We start from the raw sequence: 22861 nt of genomic DNA on the forward strand, positions 1-22861 counted from the left end.
GAGATGACATGAGCGAGTTTTTAAACAGATCTGACCATTAATAAGCCAGGCTGCGTCTAGATAAAATTTAGGAAGCTATAATCAGAAATCAGAAACTACACCCCTTCTCCCTTTGTGTAATGGTAATAGCCCATACTATCCTGAAGAGAGGAGCGAAAAACATGGCCGCACTTCGAAGATGGGGATGTATCATTATGGGAGGGGGTGAAACGAATTTTGAGCCGTTTTTTTATTACGTGACTAATATTTTCCATTGAGCGGGATTGCGACTAAATGATTTCAGACACAAATTCAACAATAGTAGCGAGCAGCCAAAGCTACCCTTTAGACTCATGTACGTGCAAAGGAATAAGTGGTTTGCTCCAGTTTGGTTGCCCTGGCGACAAAAGAACGCCCGGTGAGAAATTGGAAACTGGTTAGAGACCGCTTCGGAGCGACGGGGACCGGTTTCGAGAATTGAAATCAGTAGGGCAAGTTGGGCGCTAAATGTTTCCACGGCCTATAGCGGACACCTTGCACGGAGACCGCTAATGAACAAACCAGGATTCACATCTGGATGGGGAAGGAAGAGTTTCTTTTCATGCCGTGCCTGTTTACAGTGCGAATCTCCCTAGAAACTGGGAGTTACCTATCAGCCATCCCCAATCTGGTGCCCTGAGATGGGGTTAGAGGGCTAGTTTGTATAATGTCATCCCTTAAACATTCTTCTTTAACCCCCACGAGGAAAAAAAAAGTCTGAGATGCTTTAACCTAGAAATGCAGAATTTCTTTGGCCAGATTTCCATTTTGAAGATGCCCCGGAAGGGACATGCCATAGAGGGGCCAGAGACAATGTGGGTAAAGCCCACGTTACCAGAGAGAACGGCTTGCTCTTACCTGCCAGTATCTAACGCTTAGGGGAGCCTTTTCGACCTATTAGGATGGAGGTTGGTGGTGGGGAACCGCACAATACCCAGGAAATCAGCAAATGATTGCGGGGGAGGAAGAAACAGGGCCGCTTCTATTTGTTCCCCTTTACTGAAAACTGGTTAAGGAAAGAAAGCTGAAATAGCCGCACAACGTCTCTCTCTTGACTGGGAAAACTAAGAGTCCTCTTGTTTTGAAGTCCCCTTGCTTGGAGGAAAGTGTGCATATGACTGCAGTCCCAGAATGCTTTAGCAAACATGCTATCCTTGTAGACACCACAGAAAGAAACATTTTCCTCTGCCACTGCTGCGATCCCTATTAAGCTCACTGTGGATTTTTTGCCACTTAAAAAAAAGTCTGTGTTTTAAGGTGGGATTTCTAATGGGTTGAAATATTTCTTTTGAACAGGAGTGCATACAGGTAAAGAAATAAAATGGATCATGCCTCAAAAGGGGTGAATGGCTGGTGGCATGGTGATTGTTTTATGCAAACCCAATCAGCATTTGCAGTTTTCAAGTTTAGAATTTATTCTAGGAATACCTAAACTACATCTACATTATCAGATATTGGCTGTCTAATAATGACAAATTAATGGAGACAGATTAGGGCAATTTTACTTAGAAATCCATTTCTTTCTCTCACTAAGTTATACAGCGAAAGAGAAAGTGTTGACTTTTTCCTTATACAGTAAACCATTTCTACATGAAGGAACATAAAGAAGCAGTCTAGTTTAAATCAGTACAAAGAGTCTATGGGTAATCATGAGAAAGACTGTATAAATTGCACTTAAATATAAATGTGTTCCCCAATCTTTCATATTTTTAGGGTTCTGTTGTTATTTTAAGAGGAAAGATGGAATTTGTAACTACTGAATCATTTGTGAGCCCTCTGAAGGGATTCTTGATATTGCCACCAGCAGACCAAGAGAAGAAAAATGAAACCATGTATTGCCAATTAGATGACAAGCCACGCCGTATCCTTTAAAGTTTATACAGTATATGCTTGATTAAAGAGATAGTTTCACTGACCTGGTTCACATGATCCCTGCAGCCCACTATGACTTATGGCACCCATGGGCTCTAGGTTGCCAGTCCAAGCCCCTGTTGTGGCTTCTGAACCTGGTAGAGCTGGCTTGGAGTAGTTAATAAACTGCCCCACAACCCTACAACAGGCCATGACTGCATTAGACCATTGCAATAAGCCACAGTGATTGGGAGCCTTGTTAGTGTTGGCATGACTTACCATGACATGAGCACCGAGAGCTGTTTTTGCATGGTTTGTTAACCAAAGACAAGCCACCCCTGCGAACCCATGCCTTGCAGTAGAGTTGGTGAGGGTAGTTTCCTCCCATGGTGGTTTGTCATATCCAAACCCAGCAGCATGGCTTGACCCATGTGGTATAGAGTTGCTTGACAAGAGCACACAGTGACAAAGTATGAAAGTATATGAAAATATAAAACTATACTTAGGTGGGATATGAAAAAATAAAAATTGCAGGAAATTCTTTTACTTGAAAAAAATCCTTAATGAAGATCTATTAGCATATGTCATTGGCAGCATACGAAATGTGAACCAGAAAATCACTCACTTAGAATTGGGACTCAAAAAATTTGACAGTAGTGACCTAGTGAGTAAAGAGATCTTCCAGCATTGTATGTGAAGAACCCCTGAGTGGTTTTTATTATGCTATTTTTAGGTGAAAGATTTAACAAAGTATCAATCAAAGTATCAAGTATCAAAGGGCAATCTGAAAAATCTACTTTGTTTTTTAAGTGGAGGGAAGTTGTAGAGCCTTCATATCTGTCTAATTGGTCCAGAAAGTGAGATATGTACCAAGTGCTATCATGTGGCACCTATTAGAACTAAATGTTGCAAGTTTTAAAACTTTGCTGTACTTCTTGCACTGGTCTTCATAGCACATAAAAGAAAATATTAGATGGCAAATGTTTGTGGGGAGGACTGATGGCTATTTGGATCAGTTGTTTTTCAAACAAAAGAAGTGAGAGTAAAGCAGATTCTGTGTATCTTTACACAAAAGTAAGCCCCAGTGTATTCAGCAGGACTTCCTAACAAATGTGCTTAGTATTATAGCATTATTTACCAGAACTCATATAATTATTTTAGAGATATTCTATTAGATTCCTCAAGCTTGGGTTAAGTGTTCATGTAAAAGAGAATGACAAAAGAGAGGCAATTAGTAATGAATGTGCATGTACCCTTCCTTTTCTAATGTGCCACAGAAAAGAAAGAGTACATTCCAGGATTTCCCAGAAAAATACTTTCTAACCACAAGTTATTGTTGTTTTTCTCAAGGTGATTGAGAATGTGGGACTGAAGAAACATCAAACTCGGAGGATTTCTAGAATAGGATCAAGGACAAACAGGGGGAAAGGTAGGCATAATTACTAAAGAATATTAATGCTGTTCTCTCCTGCAAAAACACATATTCATTAAAATGTATTTATTTTAGTAAATTCCTATTTTGTCACTGTGGCTCAATTCCATCATCCTGCCAAACCATGGTTTGTACTAACCATAGTTAAGAACCCACACCATGGTCTGAGTATACAAACCTAGATGAGGCAAACCAGTTTAGAGCTGTTCGTGTTCCATCTGCTCGACTTCAAAAAGTCATAAATTCACTCATATCTTCATGACACAGCAACCTGATAAGGTGAAATCATTCCCTTCTCTATTATATAGTACTGTTCAGAGGCAGAGCAGTTGCCTTAACTGATGCTTTGTTAATTAAAAATAGTAAATCCTAGTTAATAAAAAAACATAATTAGTAAAGCTGCGTCAAACTGTGGTTTGATATCCTGGTTTGGCAAGTCTTCACAAACCACATGATATGTAAGCTGGTGAAGGTTTAGATACAAAGCCAAACCATGATTTGGCATTATATTTGATTTTAGTTAGTTAATTAATTATATTTCTATACTGACCAACTGTCAAAGCTCTCTGGGAAACAACATATAAAATCAATATAAAATATACAATTAAAACATATTAAAATAATTAAAAGTTGATAATTTAAAATAGCTACAACATACAGCAAACATGACCATGTAGAAGGAAAAATGCGAAATTACCTGAGATGGGTAGTCCCCTCAAACACTAAGTAAATCTTAACCTGGCACCCAAAAGATGACAAGCTTAGTGCTTGGCAGGCCTCAGTGGGGAAATGGTTTCATAGATGGGGGGCTAACACAGAGAAAGCCCTACTCCTTGTTGTCACACTTTGAGCCTCCCTTGGAGTAGGCATGCAGAGGAGGACCCCGGAGGTCGAGTGTTTTGTCCAGAGAGATTGCAGTTACAATGCATAAGTATTTAAAAGTGGGTTTTTAAAATTCATGACTTCAGTTCTTCAGAAAATGTCAACATTCCCACCGAGATCCTACAGGGCACAAGCCTACATATGTTTATACAGAAAAACATAACCCCACCCAGGCTTGCACTTTAAAACAAATAAAAAGCATCTTGTATATAATGAGTGCATCTGAGGATTTTGAACTTACTGAGCTTTGAGAATATAATCTCTAATGCCAAATGCATCATTATTTAGCTATTTTGAAGTACAATTAAAACCCAGCACAGGCGCATTGCTGCTTTATTATTTTGGTTGAGCTGTATTATGGAATGTGTTCTCCGGAGAGGTGCACCTGGTGCCAAGTTTATACTCTTTTTGGTGCCAGGTTAAAACCTTTTTATTTAACTGTTATTTTAAAAACTAATTTAAAATTTTAATGTTTAACCATCACTTTTATTTAACTTATGTAATTGTATTTTTGCTTAATTGTTATTTATTGCTGTTTTGTGTGGTTGTGTCATTTTGATTCATTAGCTATCTCCAGTCCTTCATTGTTTTCATTTATGTCTTGATGCTCACTTCTTCCTTTATTATTACTGGATTCTTGCATATTTCTGACTCAGTTTTGCCTCTGGACCTGCTATGCCTTGCCAAACATTCAGCCTTTGCCCAAGTAAGCACTGGTTCTCCCTCTATCTCCATTGCTTCCAGTCCTAGTTGAGGATGCCTGCTGCTTATGACTTGGAGCTGACAATAAAAAGCCTAGTATTTTGACTTATTATTGCAGAACAATTGGCCATTGTATTGTTTGATACTGTTTGGACATTTCATATAGCCTTTCTTTTGCTTTTTTTTTTTTTTTTTACATTACAGACAGAGACCAAAAAGCAATGCTGAAGACTGGTGGGCATGGTTCAGAGATGGATATTTTAATAACTCAAGGCAAAATAGCTCAGAAAAAGGTATGATGGTACACTGGCAGGAGCTGCCCATTCTTTTGCATATTTGGGTTATTTTTTTATTTATTTTTTATTAAAACATTTTTATGCCGCCCCATTCGCCGAAGCCTCGGGGCGGCTTACAACAATAAATAAAACCACATAAATTAAAATATACATATAGAATAGTAATAATATTTTAAAATACAATATACACACAATATAAAATAAGCCGCCCTGGCCAGATAAAATTCAGTAGTATTAACATTTAAAATGTTGCTTAAATAAAAAGGTCTTTGCCTGGCGCCGAAAAACAAATAACGACGGTTAGTGTGTTGGAAGTGGCAGAATCTTTAACATTTTAAATTACCAGGACATGTGAGTTTTACTTTGAGGTGAGTACCTATGGAAAATCAATACTGAATCAATTTGTTTCCAACTCAGCTGCCCTTAGCTTTTCTCAACTTGGTACCCTTCAGATGTATTGGTCTGTACCCTTCAGATGTATTGGTCTGCAACTCCCACAATTCCCAGACAACTGACTGGGAAATATGGGTGTTGTAGTCCAATGCATCTGGAGGATGCTGGCTTATAGAGGGTTGTTCTAGCCTATTATCCTGTAATTGTTGTTCCCTGTATTTGATATTAGGCCTCTGCATTCATATTCTGCTTTATAGCATTCAACAGGCTTCTTCTGTTAGTCCAAGGAAGAGCCCTATTACCCAGGCCAGTATTTTTATCTGTTCTTGTAGAAGAGGCCTGAGACCAAGGGCCAAAGTGGATTGATTAAAGCTGTGCCTTTGACTTGTTTATAGTTAATAGCTGCCAAAGTGGTAGTGGTGGATTTTCATTGGGCCTCTGATGTACAGGCAGGAGGAGTTAACTACAGGCCTAACTACATAATACCCTCATCACTCCACAGCTCTTGGTAGCCTCTAGAGAGAAGTTCCCTTACACCAGCAAGAGTGGCCCACTCAGAAGTCATGCCAGATTGTATTTGCCTTGAGCTGGCCTTTCTGATAGAAGAATGGTCAGCTGTTGCTTGGAGTGCCTTTGCACAGCTTTGGTTAATATACGAGCTGCAGCCTTTCTTGATGAAGACATGTGTAACTGTGGCTAACTCTACCTTGGTTATTACTGTTACATGTTCAGCTCGAGGTAGAAAGATCATTTGGTGCAAAGTGAGCATGAAAAGCAGGTGTTCATGATGACTATCTGTATTGCTCATGGGGAAAACAGTTAAGCATCCCTTCCCATACTGCCCCTCTTCAGTCCAATTAAACTCTCCTATACCTGTTTTAAGAATAAATAATCTGCACAAGGAAAACACTCAATTGTATGCAAAGAAATATACTCAGTTTTGCACAAATTGTACTTATGTTGCATTACTGTAAAAGGCTGACACTTATACAAAATCTTAATAGCATGAATAGTCAGGTACACATTAGTATTATAAATCACCCAACTATGGGTCACTGGTTAAAAGTGTATTTCAGCAATGATCCTTATGAAGTTCATTAAAATCACTGATGTATTCTAATTCCCCAGGAAAAGTTTATCAAATTTCAGCTTCAATCATTAGTAAATACTAACTCCCCTAAAATGTTTATGTAGTCACTGTGAGAACATTCCTTAAAACTTACATTATCCTCCTTTGCAGAAAATTAACTTTGTAAGTACATTAAAAAAACTTTACAGTAAAAACAATTGTTTGAGAGATTCCATGTAGCATGTGGTTTGGCCTATAGTTGATTAGATCAACAAGGATATTCATTTTGCTGGATTTCTCCAACAAAATGGCAGAAATTTTGGAATGGCATCAAATTGCCTTGGAATGCTACTGGGATTGGACTGTTTGCCTTCTAAATGTTTCATGTATTACTTCTTCCTTCAATCCTTAGATGGTAACGGAAAAAGATAAACTTGTGGAATTGTATCAATACCCAGGGTACTGTAAGGAAGAACTCACACTGTTGCCAAATGGAATAGAGCTAGATGAAATTTTGGACAAGGTGATTCGTGCCCAGAGTAAAACAATAATTGGGAAGGTATGCTGGATACTTCAAATATTCAAGAATATAGGGCATTTCTGGAGGATGATAGTAAGGGTGGAACTGATGGTGTAGAGATGTACATGCACACCCAAAGAGCAGCTACATTGTGTGAAAGTGCATGACACAGCTGGTGTCTCTGTGTGCAATCCTTGGGCAGCTGGAAGGGCCTGATACTGCTACTACCCTAGGCACATTTTTTTAAAGCCTGATACTGGACATGACACTGGGTGGGACCCCGGGGTCTAGTTACCATTCTGATAACAATTCTGACCATGACCAGCTTGGTAAGTCCACCAGAGCCCACTGACAGATTGAGGGGAGCAGTAGAGGACACTTTACCCAGGAGCCCCTCAAACTTGGAGACAGTCTAGATGTAATGAACTCATACAAATTGTGGTTTATTCAACTGAGAATGAGTATTGTGTCTCTGCAGTTCCCCTTCCTGTTCCATCCTCCATTCTCTTTTATGCTGCATTTAAAACATCCCTCATTTGGTAAGCCACCGTCTTCCATTATATCTGAACTTGAAAGCTGTGGCTTAATCTTGGAGTACAAACCAGAATAAGAAACTTGGGGATAAGGGTGATATTTTTTTCTGGCTTGTAGTCTGAGATGTAGTGAGAAACTCTGCTTTAACGAACTCTGGATATCTTCAAGAACAGTTCAAGAAAGATGAGAAACACAAAAGCTTAATACTAAAACTCTCTCTGGTGAAACATGGTTTATTAGACTGAGATATTATGCCTGAGCAAGGCCATGAGTACTAAATGTTCTTGTCTAGTTCCAATGATGAATATTTAGCTCAGCTGGACCCAGTTGAGCAGGGATCCTAGTATTTAAGGTAACAATCTCAGTGAATTAACTGCTTAAGTACATTCTGACATGGCTGAGTCTTAAAAAATGAACTGAAAAGTGAAGAAATTCCTTCTATTTCTTCTGTCTTTTTAAACCTTTTTAAAAACATCTAGAGCATGATTGTGTACTGTTCAATTTCCTTACAGACAAGGTGGGCTGTGAAGATGCTGCGCAGATTTCTTGGTGCTCCATGCATCCAAGCTATTTTGCTGGACAGTTTCTGGTGGCAGTTTCTACATCTGTATCATGTAAGGAAAGGGTTGAATTGGTAGATCTTATTCCCTGTGATTTTCCACTTCTGGTTTGCTGGTTTCTAACTGTTTGATTTCTCCTGAGATTGTGCATTCTTGCTAAGGCTAGTCCTAATGCTGTATAAATATAAAAGTTATGTCATTGCGATTGTAGCAAAATCTTAGAAACCTTGACAGCAGAAACATTTAGTGCAACAACAGAGAGAACAGCCTCATCAAGTCATGTTCAACAAGAATATTTGGAAAGCTGGCATTGTGGACATGTGCACATTTGCTATTGACCCTTCACTAATGTATTCTGTTTAAGTTTCTGTTATGGGGCAGGGAAGCAATTATTTCTGAAATTGATCAACCTGCTTATGTCTCAGATTTGCAAACAGCAACCCAGGGACAGTGAAGTATGAGCCAAAGCTATATATAATATTGCTATACCACCCTTCTGCCAAAAACCTTTAGAGTGGCATTTAACCTGCAAGGTAGGGAGTGGGTTACAAATGTGGCAAAATCCTGTATAATTATCTAGTTGATTCTTTTAACTGGAGATGCTTTATATGCAGAAGGTTCTAGGCATGTGTTCTGCTACTGAAGTATGTTTAGAGAGAATGCTGCACTATGACTGGGGAGGCTGGGGTGCAAACTGCCATTCAGATGAGAACTGAGTGGCTTTAAGCCAGTTGCTAGCTCTTAGCCTCAGCCTACTTTACAGAGCTTTTGCGGGTTAAGATTATGGGAGAGTATGAAGTATTCTGCCGTGAACTTACTGGTGGTGAGCTGGTATATAAATGCATGAAATAAAATATAGAGATTGAGTTCAAATCTCTGCTTGGCTGTGGAGGTTAATGCACAACTCTGGAAAAACTGCTATCTATCAGCCTTAGCAACATTATGTGAGGACAGCATACTTTGTTCTTACTTGGCGAGTGTTATTATCATCATATCCCTAAAAACAGGGAGGCAGGGTCAGATTGTCCAGTGAAAGTTTTTAAAACTTTTTAATGTATGGAGAACTTCTTTGAGTCATCTGGTTATTGCAGGCCTCTTGGAGAGCCCAGAGGTAGATGATTGTGTTGGAGGCCTGGACTAGTTTAGCAAGAAAACAAGATAAGATCAGGATTTTTTTTTTAAATCCTACTTTGCTTCCCATTTTTAAAATATAAAGGCAGCTTATATCAAACATTAAAATAATAACAAAACAACTGGAAATGGAACTTTATCCTTAAAATTTAAGAATACTGAACAAAAACCATTAATGTTAGTTAAAAGCTTGAGCATGCAAGACAAACTTGGCCTGTTATCCAGGATGACAGATGAGCCTCAGGATCTTCAGATTCCTGGGTCTCAAACATTTAGGACTCTATCGGTCAACATGACCACCTTTTATTATGCCCTGAAACAAATAGAAACCAAGCCATATCTTTCAATGTTAAAGAACTTTGATCACTGCATAAGTTTCCAATTAATAGTCTGGAAACTGTATTTTGAACCAGTTGAAGATTCTGAATGTATTTTAAAGGCTAAGATACATAAGATCCTTTACCTGGGCAGTCTGGATGTGGACTACATTTTATCTTCCTTGGCGGCCCATCACCATGGTTTGATTGGTAATCCAGTGCCTGTTCAGTAACATTTCACTTGGTTCCTCTCCCAATAGCCAAATCGAGAGATTCAGGGACATTTGTTTGAACGCATTGCAGAAAATTATTCCCGTGTTCTCTTGGGCTGTCATAAGGTTTCCAACCAGGAGCACATTCTGACAGTGAGTATGCAAAGACTTTTTAAAAGGAGGCATCAGATTTTGATGGAGGATTAGTAGAGGATAGCCTGTTGTTGTTATTGCAGATATATCTTGCCTTTTTTCTTCTTACAAGGATCCCAAAGCAGTGTATATAATCCCCTCTTTTCTATTTTATCCTTGAAATAATTCTGAGGTAGATTTTTAAAAAGTGTATCACCTTATGCCTTATATGATGCTTTAGATTTCATCAGTACTGGAAGAAGTTTTTTTAAATGTCAGATAAAATCTAGGGGTTAATCTAACTTAAGTTGCATTCATGTTAATGGATTTATTCCAAATAGAACTAACATTAGATACACTGTTAGGATTTCAAAAAACAAAGGCAACCATGCTTGCCATAAGAAAAATGTCCAAATCTATATTGTTATTAGACAAAGTCAAATATCACAAAAAATGTGGATGCTTTGTAGTCCCTAGGGTTGTAGCGCTGATCACCACCCTGGAATTTCTAATTATATCTGCATATGATGCCTTTCTGCTCTTGATACAGTTAAACTGGATGCTAGTTGAATACCGAAGAAGAAAGAAGCAACATAACCATTTTGCCCCCATTTTCAACCATTGTCAATGTTTCCTCCTTACAAGAACATCGGAAGCTTTTGTGGAGTGTGGGGGATCAGAACCAAGCCTTGCTTCATCTGGGTCTCTGTTTCCTCTTGCAAGGGTTAACAAATGGGGCACAAGAACAACAAGCCATTTCCTGTTTCTTCCTAGCAGCTATTTTTCATGTCTCGGAATTTGGAGGTCTTGTTTAGCTATCACAACAAAGAGGCATCAGTCAGTCTGTCTTCTGTGAAATTCTGTAATAATTTTTAAAGCAGTCCTTTGACAGCAACACATCCAGCCTACCTTTGGTATTGTGGGATGTTAGATATAAGAGTGCTGGCTAATTACGTGAATTTTTAAAAAGCAGACATCTGGGGTGACAGGAGAGATGATCATAGTGGAACAGAATCCTGGGTGTGGTTGTGGGGGGTTCATTTCCCCTTCCTTATGGGGAGCCAACCTCCCACATGCTATTTGCTTTTAAAATAATTCCAGTGTCCAAGCAATTGCATGATTACATCACATCATGTTTAGTACTCAGTACTTGATGCAAGTACCATTTTCCACTTGGTCCAAGTATCAGCCTCCTCTTTTCCTCTCCTTAAAGCTTCTTCCTGCTTCCTTGGAAGCAGGAACCCAACTTGGGATCCTGAATCATTAACAGGGTTCTTCTCTGGTGAAACAAAAGTGAATATATTTTTCTTTTACTGATAAATGTTATTTTACAAATGCTGAACTTGGCAAGCTTGAGCTGAACAGAAAACCAATATTGTCTCTATTTAAATGTGAGCAAGAGCCATTGCAATTGCTTACAGCTCTTCTGCTTTTTATGTTTGGCAATGCTATTTTTTAATCCTGGTGCCAAGGAAAGAATTCTTGATCCTGGTTCAATATTTTTTGTTTCCCTTTGTTTAATAGAATACAATTCAAATAGGGGATACTGAGGTTCTTTCTTCTCTGAAAAGCCTTAATAATGGAAATGCATTTTAAGAAAGCCAGCACCATATTTACATTTATATGTCATATTTAAATATTGAAATAGGTGACACTCTTTTCACAGTCCGTTGATTTGAGGTATTTCAAACTTTCTACCTTTCAAGAAACCCTTATTCATGTTCTTTTGTTTATCAAGATATTCTTCCATGTTTTTCATTAGAGATCCAGTGTGATATAGTGCTTAGAATGTGCTTCTAAGTGCTTGGAAGACTTGAGCGACCTAGTTCACATTTAGCTATAAAGCTCACAGGGTGATTTGGGCCTTTCTCTGACTAACCTACTGCACTGGTCATTGCAAAGATAAAATGAGTGAAGGTGGACTAGCTACTCTGCCTTGGGTTTCTTGGAGGATAGGTGGAATATAAATGTATTAAATGTAAAAAAAAAATAAAAATAAAAATCACATTTCATATGGGGCACTGGCCTGGTTTGTTGAGCTTTACCTCTGTCCTGCATGAACTGTTACTGTGACAGACACAAGCACTACATTGCTGAGGAAGATTAGAAATCGCGAACAAGTAGATTTTCAGAAGATTGCCCTCTGCTAGTCATGTTTTCATGTGGAACAGGTGATAAGGTTGTAAGGAAGCCTGCAGTTCCTGGAAAAGCTTGAAAAATACTGGATTATATTTTTCAATTTGTTTACAGTAACGATTTTATTTGAGCCATATTTCTCCCCCCTACCACCGTCTTGTTCTTGAGTCTAGTTTTTTCCATCATTGCTGAGTCAAGTTGTGTACACCTGCTTCTGCTACTGTTTCCCGAGGTCCTGGTTCAATACACATGAATTCAAGGCACAACTCTGTGATGTATTTTCTGAGTGGTTAGGAGGTGAGATGCTTTCCTTGTTCAAGCTTTGGTTGTACATGTGCAGGCTTTGGTTGATGATTTTTCTCCATATTCTACATAATATGCAGCACAAATTTTGGCAACTGTTCACAGTATTACCATCAGCTAAACACCCACTTTGAACCATGTGCAAAGTATCTCTGTTTTTAAACTGCCCCCAGCTTCCTTCCCTTATCCTGAACTAGAATCAAAAGACTTGCCTAGCTACCTATAACTGCCAGGCCATTACCTGTGTTAGTCTGTTGCAGCACATTCCATCATGAAAACCAACATATCTGTTATGATATATGCTTGTTATTATACACTTTCATCTACCTCATCAGATGATCAGAACTAAAATTGGATAGTGCTACAAAACTCTGACTGGTTTTTCCAGTTTCAGCCTTTTGTCCATGCTTGACACAAATTAATAAATGGAAGAGGCATTTACTCCATTCACTTTATGGAATGAGAAGTGAGGCTGCAAGGCAGATAAAATTGAATGCAGTTGCTGCTACAACTCAGATCCATCATTTGGATGGAGTGGTTGTGTTCCTTCTTGATGATTTTCTGATTGGTCAGGACTAACACCTGGAATTCTGCTGCCTTTGGTAACTAAGTGTACTACTGGTTGGGAGGGCAAGTTGCTCTTGGATACCTATAGAACCTTGGGTATACAGAAAGCTGTGTCTATATGATGCTCATAAGTTTGCAAATCATGCCATTCTACAGGTAAAGCTAAATAGGCAGGTCCGTCCCTCTCAGTTGCTTAAATGCAGACTGCACAGCAAGAACAAGTAATTTCTGTGCTCAAGAGAGAGAATTATTTCACCAGAGCACACTGCTACCTTCAGAGCTTTACATACACAAGGATACTGCTGCAGTTATGTCAACTGGTTTAGTTCTGTAAACTGTTTTAGGGCACAAACCTTTTGGTTGTCCCCTTGATTCTCATACACTCCTGAATGTGGATACTTAGAAGCATCCAGTGCAGACCAGGAGGAGCCTCTCAACCTCCCTGCATGTTCTTGCACTGCACTTCAGCTGGCCATCTTGGACTATCTAGTTAGGGCATATTGGAGTGGGGAGGCAAGGAGGTTGTATCCTGGCAGCCACAAGCTCCACCTCTCCCACTAAAATGTCCCCTTTATCCCTTTGCCAAGGGTAATTTCCAGATACTGTTCTCTCTGTACCAGCAATTAGCTGGGGAGAAGGATCAGAGTGCTGCTTGGATGAAACGTTGTCTCTGGCCTCAAATCTGGAAATTTGAATTATCCTATGACCTCCCTGCCATGATATCTAAGGGCCACAGGCTCTAACATTGTTCTAGTCCTTTCACTTATTTTCTCTTCCCTCCCTCATTTTTGCTTTTATGTTAAACATAACTAAATAATCATACATGACACTGTCCAGTAGATTAAAAGGCATATAGATAACAGTGAGTCCATTCCTTTTTCTCTTACTATCAGCCTTTCCTTCTCCCTGTCTCTGATGCAGGTACTTTGCATGCACCAGGGAGTTACAATAAATGGGATTATTCCCAGCTGGAACCAGAGCGATCTAGGAGAGAAGATATGCTGTCAGGAAAGGGAAACTTGGGGACTGGTAAGTGCCTCAACAGATTGTTTTTCTTTCTCAGCAAACTGGGAGAACTGCTATTTATAATGAAATAGGACCATGAACTTAAACTACAGTACACCAGGTGCAGGCTAGATACAAGGAAGAATTTCCTAACTGTAAAAGCAATATGACAGTAGAACCATCTGCCAAGAGAGGTTGTGTGCTCTTCCATACTAGAGACATTCAAGAAAGAAATAGACAGTAACCTGAAGAGGATGGTGTGGCTGGCACCCTGCACCAGGTTGGACTCAGTGGCCTGGACTCAGTGGCCTTCTAGGCCCCTTCTATGATCCTATGATCTCTGCATCTGTCACTAGAGGAAGTGTTGTGCTGAAGTGACAAAATAAAATAAAATAAAATAAAATAAAATAAAAGCATCTGCTAAACTCCCTGCTCCCATTGCATGTCAACTGTGCTAATAGGTCAAGTGAAATTATGCCGGAACTGGAGAGGCTATTGCTCAGTGGCAGAGTGCGTGCTTTGCATCTCAGGTCAATCAATGTTATTGCCAGTTAAAAGTATCTCAAGCAAACATGGAGGCCTCTTGCCAGAGTATGCTGCAGGGTTAAATGGACCTGTGGCCTAAATCAATATAAATCAGCATCATAATATATTCTAATCCTAATTAGTAATATTTTAGCAAAACGTAATTCCTGAAAAAAGCCAAAGTGAAGATATTTTCAGTTGGTGGTGGCAGCCAGTGGGGGGATGTTTAAATTAGTATTAAGCTAAAAGATTGCAGTTATGCATAAAATCTTAAAGTGAAGATTACAGTTTACTCAGAATCATGCTACTCTGCTTATTTTAATACCTTATTCCATATTTAATTAGCTTTTGTAAAAGATAGACATTTAGAGTAGTGTATAACAAGAAGGAAAAATAGATAAATGATAGAAATTAACTGCAACCCATAAGGAAGGGATATACAGCCATACCAAATACAGTTCCTCCTAATCATTGGAACTTTTTATGTATGTTGCATCAATGTTTTTCACATACTTGTGATATTATTTCTGTTATTAATGTTTATATCCCATTTTTTCTTCAAGTAGCTTGAAACATTATATGGTTCCTTACCCCCACCTTTGTTATCCTTGCAAAATTCTTGTTAGGCTGAGGCACAGTGCTGGTTCAAAACAGTAACTCACTGAGTGGATGTTTCAATGTGGGTATTTCCATTCCTGGTTCAGTACTCTAACCTACTACGCTTACTCTCCCATAGGACTAGAAACTTGCTTTAAACTCAGAACTGTGTGCTTTGTGTCATTTCTTCCAGAATTCCATGTAAAACTCGCCATGTGCATGCATTTGGCATAGCAACAAACTACCTTTACTTCCCTTTCTAATTTGATGGATGTCTTTTTCTGGATCAATAGAATATACAAGGCTCCACAGTTGTTTAATGTCTACTTGCCTAGTTTAGACCTCCTCGAGGTCAATTCTCACAGGAAAATCTTAATTGTTTTCCAAGGAAGGAAGGTTGTGATGCTGTTCCTCAGGCAAGGCTAGTACATTGCTTTTCACAGGCAGAATTCTCATAATTTCATCAAATTTCTGAAAAATCCCAGTAAACACAAAGATTCAGATTTAGTCATGCTTAGAGAAGACCTGCTTAAACCAATGGACTTCAATTAATGACTAACTTGTCCCATTGATTTCACTTGGTCTTCTCTGTGACTAACTCTGCATTTAAGCCTCTATGTGTAGAAAATAAAATGTGCGTATCATGAAGAGTATGTCCTGTATCCCAGATAGAGAGAGAATTCTTCCATCCGATGATCTTGAGGAACAGATAAATGTTGAATTGTGTTTGATTTTTATAGCCTCTGATGTTTCCTTTCAATGCAAGGAAGCTGGTTCTGAGAGAATGTTCCCCATGCAGGTAAAATATTTCATTTACATGTATTTGTACTGGGAAGGGAGCCATTAATCTGGGTGATATAATCAAGTCCATTTGAGGATGAATGATCTTGCCTGACTTTACGAGATCAGATTTCATATCAATAACCCTGTCATAGTATGATCTTAAGAAAACTATATAAATAAGCCAGATGCAGAGGAAAAAAGGAAGGGATAAGAGGAAGTATATTTTATAAGTAATAGCATGGTGAGGAATTTCTATAAGGTGTTGCAAGCCATTGCTGCAGAGGCTTGTGGATATATCCTTCAGAACCATTTCCATTGCTATTGGACTGAAATGCTTCCTATTGCTGTGCTTTTGTCATAGGGAGCTATGGAACATTGTCTGTGACATCACTAATGGCAAGCAATGATTAAGAGCAAGCACTGATCCACTCAATCGAGTGAGCACTCATGTAGCTCTTTAAAAAACAAGAAAAAATATTAAGTTGTTTGGTCTTCCAACAGTATCTCACTGTTTTATGTCCTTTCTGTCTTCTCTTTAAAACTGTTCCTTATTTATTTGTTTGTTTGTTTGTTTAGGCGACTTCTATGCCGCCCCATTCGCCAAAGCCTCGGGGTGGCTCACAAAACATAAATAAATAAAATTCAATAAAACAATATAAATTAACAATATAAATTAAGTCGCCTTGGCCAAAGAATAAAATGAATAAATATTAACAATTAAAATAACATTTGAATAAAAAGGTCTTCGCCTGGTGCCGAAAAACAAATAACGACGGTGCCAGGCAGACCTCTCTGGGGAGCACATTCCATAGATTGGGCGCCACCGCAGAGAAAGCCCTCCTCCAAGTACTCACCCTCCTAATTTCCTACACGGAGGGTTCCCAGAGAAGGGCCTTTTTTACTTTTGCCAACCACACACGCTGCCAAGTTCATTCCCAAAGGCAAGATATTCAGACATGATTAGTGTGAATTTGTTCTTTGTCTCTCTTTTTGTGATTCAGAAACACCTCTCTTTAAGAACTTCTGTTAGGAAGCACAAATACATAGCCAAGAAACGTATTTCCAGGAAAAAAGATCAACAGCTGCTGTCCAAAAGAGGTAGCTAATTGAAAAGTAAAAGAAAAGTACTTTGTTTAAAAGAGCCCTCCAGTTTGTTTTTATACTATTGTGCAGCATCAGTGCGGTATTCTTTCTTCAAGTACACAAGTGCGTATTTTCTTATTTTTATATCGGCCTGCTCACAAAAAATAATCAGCCTGCTATGACAAAAAATATAAATGAGTTAATTGGTTGCAAGGAAGCAGACTTATACTCCTGGTATGAGAAATAATAGTCTGTTTGACTATAAGATGACACAGAATATCTACAGAAGTAGTAAAGCTTTGTCTGTGCTTGCCTATCTTTGATCCTGAGTGTGCCCATTCAGCTCAAGAGCAGAGATTGTAACTATCCAAAAAGAGATCAAAAGGTTCTTGCCTACTAACACAAAGCATCTCATTTCAGAACTTTACTCAGGATCATTTCTCTTAAGTATGATACAAAAGCTGTGTACCAGGTTCAGTCACGCAAGCTACAAAAGCTCTCAGTTATTGCCTAGATGCGGTGGTGCAACTCTTCCTGTTTTCTAATTTTAGTATCTCCTGGTCAACTCCCCTACTGTTCAGCATTTAGCTTTCTCTCTGTTAACTGTGCTGGTGCTGTCAGACAGCTCTCACCCACTGCCAAGTGCTGGCTTGGTTGGGTCATGCTCCTGCCTAGTCCAAAAGCCAGAAGTAGGATAGTGTTTTTAACTGGTGCTGGTTGATGCCAAAGCAAGAAAGAGATTCTGACATTCCAATTAGATCGAGACATCTTGCATAACAACTGATTAATAATTATCACATGGCTGCTTTTTTCCTAGAAAGAAGGCATCCTCAGGTTAATTTTCACTCTCTGCCGTGTGATAGCCAGCTTAAAAAGAATGATGAGAAGGATTCATGGAACAAATGCCGGCGCTCACAGAAAAAGAAGCTAGCAATTGCTTTGCTTCCTCGAGAGGTGATATATTTTATAAAGATAGGACACCACACTCACTAATGGATCTGTATAAGTTGATGATATATTCCTTACTGTTTATACCAATATGCCCTTTAAATGCAGGAGAAAAGACACTGAAGATTCTTTTCTGCTACTTCAGTGCCCAGTCTTGATTGGGTTATTGGGGGAGGGTTGAGGCACATATACATCCATTTCCCCCAAGACAGTGAAACAGAAATGGAACATCTGGAACAAAGCTTGAATCACTATTTATTTCATAGGACATATCTATGAGCTGGTTCACATTTGACAGCAGCCTCCCCACCGTGGGAGTGTGCAGGGTCACATTCAGACTGAAAACAAGGCATTCCTCATGTAAAGAGGAACGTAAAGAGACTTGGCTGCATTTGGATGTTAGAATAAACCATAGTTTAGCATGCTAGGAATGAGCTCAGGTGAACTTCATTTTCATACTCTTCCTTCCTGCAAGAGGTTTGGAAGCTTGTATTTCCATTTTTAGTTAAATGCACTTTAGCATTATGACCAAAACATAAATTGTAGTTAGCCTTAAAAAACCAACATCATGGTCCGCAGTTTGAAGCTGGTATGCTTCAAACACACCATAGTTAAGATACACTACAGTTTGTTGATTCAGATGGTGCAATAAGCTGTAGTCCATAAAAAAAATGTGAAAGCATCCAAATTCCTCATTGCAGCCATGCTGGTGGAGGAGCAGGGAGCACAGATGCCCAAGGCTTGCCTAAGTTTGTTCCCATCATAATAAAATGGGGGTAAGGAACATACGGAACTATTTGGCCTGCATCTCCGATCTGCCCTAGGCAACACAGTCAATAGTGAGGCATGATGGGAGTCGCAGTCCAACAATCTGAAGAGGCCCACATGATCCCTATCCTTAGGATGAATTTTAGGTACTAAGCTATCCAAAGGCAGCCACTGTGTGAAAGTGCAAGTGAGAGTTTTATATATGATTGAAGCCATTTGCTTAATCATGGCATCTCAGATAAACCTTACCAGTAATTGCATTACAAAAATCATGTGGCTGGATACATGAACATTTATCATTCGTGCAAAAAGAATCTGTGAGTAAATCCTGGCCATGACACAGTAACAATTTGGCCCAATATGGAGTGTTTGTAGGATTTATATCAAGGATAAGCCAGTTTTACAGGGGAGGCCATTCCTTTATTGTGCAGATGAATACTCTGTAGGAAAACAGCCAGATCAGGGATTCAGCAGTAGCCCTATGCAGGCATTTGGCTGCTCACACATGGAAAGATAGATGGGAGACATAAATGTGCATGTATGCATCCGGCTGCCAGTTAGACCTTCACATGTTGTGTGCAGAAGTGAGAAAGGGACTCCATAAGTGCATTCAACTTTGCTTTACCAGGATTTCTGATCACAGGAATTCTAAGGCTTTTCACTGGATTATGTCAGTACAGACTAGTCAATTTTGTGTGCATTTCCTACAGTATTTGATCCTTATCCTAACTCATGGTACATACATTTCTGGTACACATAAATGGTTAAATCACCACACAAGAACAAGGTATCAACAGTGGTTGTTGGAGACAAGTTTTACTTAATTAGTAAAATTGTAGTGTGATGAAAATGTTACAGCTGTAAGATGCATCCTAGATTCCCAGATCTGTGTTTAATGTAAATGACATTCATTCTCATTTATCTTTTAGTCACACCCAGCCTGTTGTGGTCCTGAGTTCACCTGGCATCACTTGAATATTAACGGACAAAGTCCACTCATTCAGCACTTCCTCCAGAAACGGAATCTTGAACTAAAAGCAGGATGTGACATATTTTTGCCTAGGAGGGAAATCTCCAAGCCAATACCATATCCTTATGATATACAAGAGAAATGATGGAAAGCCATTGACTTTCAATAACCACATCTTGGTTCTCTCAAGCAAATTTCATGTTCTGGAAAAATGCAGGGCAGTGTTTCCTGCTGTGAAGCAGAAGTTAAAGGCAGCAGTGTTTATTGCCAGTTCCACTCTGAACCTTCACAAGTTTGCATTAGGCTTCATTCTTTAAAAGTAATGGCTACAGTCCAATTCAGAATTTAGCATTTGTAAGACTGTCGATTTCTGTGGGTTTAAATATGTTTTAGATTCAGTTTTGTTAGTTGATTAGTGGTAGACAGAACAATAATATTTAAGATAAATAAACACTAAAACAGCTTACAATATCTTTAAAACACACAAAAGAGATGGGATATTAGAGTAATCAGTGGGAAGGACTTCATCCCTTCTATTGCTAATGCCCACTATAATTCCTGGCTTTTTATGACAGATGCGAGAGTTACTGGGAAGGCAAAGGTCTCTATCCTGCCCCCAATCTTTCCATGCTTCAGCTGGATACATCTCTGAGCTTTGGAAGGTCTTGAAGAAAATAGCAGAGGACTAGAAATGGAAGCTGAAGGAGCCAGCCTTAAGGATCCCTCACAGGGGTGGGGAGTAGTACTGTACAAATTCCTTGTAGTTGATGTAATAGCACATAGAGCAGATTGCTTAAAAGATATGTGTTTGTAAAAATGCTACTTTACTGAGCTTTATTTTTAGATCTTTGGGAAATAATCATTTTTTAAAAATCTGGTACTTGTTCTTTGTGAGTTACCCTTTACTCCTAAAATCACGGATTCTTCACAGACATATGCAGAAGTGATCAAGGAAAGTTTCCATACCCTCCACCAGAGGCACAAGGCCTTCAAAAAAACCTACTATAGACACTGGAGAGAAATGAAGAATTTTGACCAACAGTACAAGGATAATCAGGAACTTCTCAGGTACTTAAATGTAGTTATCAAGTACAGGTTCATTCTAGCATTTTAAAAGTGATTTCCTAAGGGCCTTTTCAAATCTTAAACAGTAAATGCACTGTAGCTTTTATTTATTTAATCACACTGTTAACTGTCATGGTAGCTCGTAATTCAAACTCTGTTCATCCTTGCATTTTTTATCATTTTTGTTTATGTCACTTTATATTGCAATAGCCTACAGTTAAATGAACATGTACTTATTGTCCAGTTGTTGTATCTCAGTATTGCACTTATGTTGTGTGGATTTGCTATTTTCTAAGTACTTAAAAATGAAATATTTTAGTATGAAAAAATACCCCTAATAATGTATTTATGAGCCCATAAATATTTTAATTACCAGCACAACTGCAGCAACCTGTCTTTGAGGGTATTTTAAATGAGCAATGTTCTACTGCAACATGGTTGTTCCCCCAGCATACAATACATGGAGTTCAGATATCATGCTACTGTTGTACAAAAAAGGTTTTCAGAATATCATACAAATTGCTGGAATGCAATTTTAACATGTGGAAATGCCCTAAGGAAGCCTTTAGCTAAAGTTTGAAGCAATGTTTTTTGCAAAGTAATCACATCCTAGATTTCTCCTTAACTTTCTTTTTCCTATATGCTAGTTGAGTTAATTTGAAAGAGAATTATTTTCACTTTTTCTCTTCTCATTTTATTCGATAGACAAGAGATGCAAGAAGAGATGAAAAGAGCTCAAGCCTCAAAACAGAAAGAATTGCTTGCTTCTTCCCTCAATGGAGCAAACAGTTCACGCAAGATTTCATTACACTTACAAGAAATGGCATAGTAATTAACTTCTCTGAAGACATAGTAATTAATTTACATGTGGCCTTAGTAACAAATTTTGCTTTTGTAATCTGTATTTAGTACAAAGATATGTAAATATATAGCTGAATAGAACTATTCTGTGCTGTTGTATCAAAGGGGCAGCATAAGGTGATGCTCTGAGAACAACAGTTACGATTGATACTTTCCTCCATTATTTCAAACATGTTGTTTAGGTTTTTTTTTTTTTCCATGTGATGTTTGATGTTTGGTCCCGACTACTTAGGCCCTGTCCAGTTTAAGCATATATTGACTCTGAATGAGACATTCTGCAGCTTTTCAAAAGGAGGCCTCAGCAATCTAGGCTGGAAAGACCAAGTATAGGGGCACATAAAACTGTCTTCCGAAATGCTAGCATTCCTACTATGGGCTCTATGCATTTTATATATTTCTGAGTATCTTGCTTGCAAGAGTATGTTTAAGCTATCTTGTTCTCTTTTTCCAAAGCAAAACAAGAAGAATAAAACCTGAGACAGAATTTTTAAATGTTAAAAATACCAGACTACAGTCCATTGCTTTCGAAAATCTACTTTAATGTGCCTTCCACTGAAATCACCTTCTCTTTGCATTGTAGTATCTGTTTTTATAATACTTAGATACAGCGCTTTTTTTGTAAAAAAAAAAAAAAAGTCACCATCCCCCTCTGGCAGAAAGCACACACACCAATCCCAAGCCTGCCAGCAGCTATCTCTCACTATCAGATAGCAGATAGCAGACACAATAGCAGCCTGCAGGCACTATGTTAATAATGTTTGCTGCTGATCTGCTAGCTGTTCAAAATCACTTGTAAAATCCATTGAAAAAAAGGTGCCGGAACGCCCTTCCAGTGCGTACTATGACAAAAAAAGCCCTGCTTATATACCACTTGATGTCATAAAATCCCTCAGCAGTTTACTTATTATTTCACATACACTATTAAGAACAAATGTTTTATTATATTTATATCCTGTGAGGCAGGCTAGCCAGAGAGTCAGCAGTTCACCCAAAGTCACACAGTGAACATCACATCCAAGAGGGGACTAGAAACCAGATCTCCAGCACTCTCCTGGGCTACACTGGCTCTCAATTTCGCTCTCATAAGCAATGCAAAAACAAGATGGAACAGCATTGTGATTATGATTAATTACAAGTCAGAAGGGCTGCTTAAATATGGGTGCAATTCTGTTCATGTTTAGACAGAAATAAATCTTAGAAC

General features: G+C 38.7%; 1 protein-coding gene across 1 annotated transcript; it reads left to right on the plus strand.

Moving 5' to 3' along the window:
- Window positions 1-306: 306 nt before the first annotated feature.
- Window positions 307-21628, plus strand: FAM227A (family with sequence similarity 227 member A). Its single transcript, XM_044441056.1, has 16 exons — window positions 307-397; window positions 1732-1879; window positions 2448-2533; window positions 3220-3298; window positions 5096-5178; window positions 7056-7202; window positions 8210-8311; window positions 9966-10070; window positions 12359-12482; window positions 13977-14084; window positions 15923-15981; window positions 16967-17063; window positions 17866-18002; window positions 19694-19851; window positions 20653-20802; window positions 21505-21628. The coding sequence occupies exons 2-16, from the start codon at window positions 1759-1761 to the stop codon at window positions 21626-21628; spliced, it is 1680 nt and encodes a 559-aa protein (XP_044296991.1). The 5' UTR covers window positions 307-397; window positions 1732-1758.
- The last annotated feature ends 1233 nt before the right edge of the window (window positions 21629-22861 follow it).

The sequence above is a fragment of the Varanus komodoensis genome, unplaced genomic scaffold (genome assembly GCF_004798865.1).
Source record: "Varanus komodoensis strain SLA01 unplaced genomic scaffold, ASM479886v1 scaffold39, whole genome shotgun sequence".
Classification (NCBI taxonomy): Eukaryota; Metazoa; Chordata; class Lepidosauria; order Squamata; family Varanidae; genus Varanus; species Varanus komodoensis.

Excerpts from the sequence above, each read along its gene's own strand:
- FAM227A (XM_044441056.1), top strand. The coding sequence starts at position 1,759 with ATGGAATTTGTAACTACTGAATCATTTGTGAGCCCTCTGAAGGGATTC. Across the intron at positions 18,003-19,693 it reads TTGCTTTGCTTCCTCGAGAG|TCACACCCAGCCTGTTGTGG; the intron begins GTGATATATTTT and ends TTTATCTTTTAG. Across the intron at positions 20,803-21,504 it reads GATAATCAGGAACTTCTCAG|ACAAGAGATGCAAGAAGAGA; the intron begins GTACTTAAATGT and ends TTTATTCGATAG.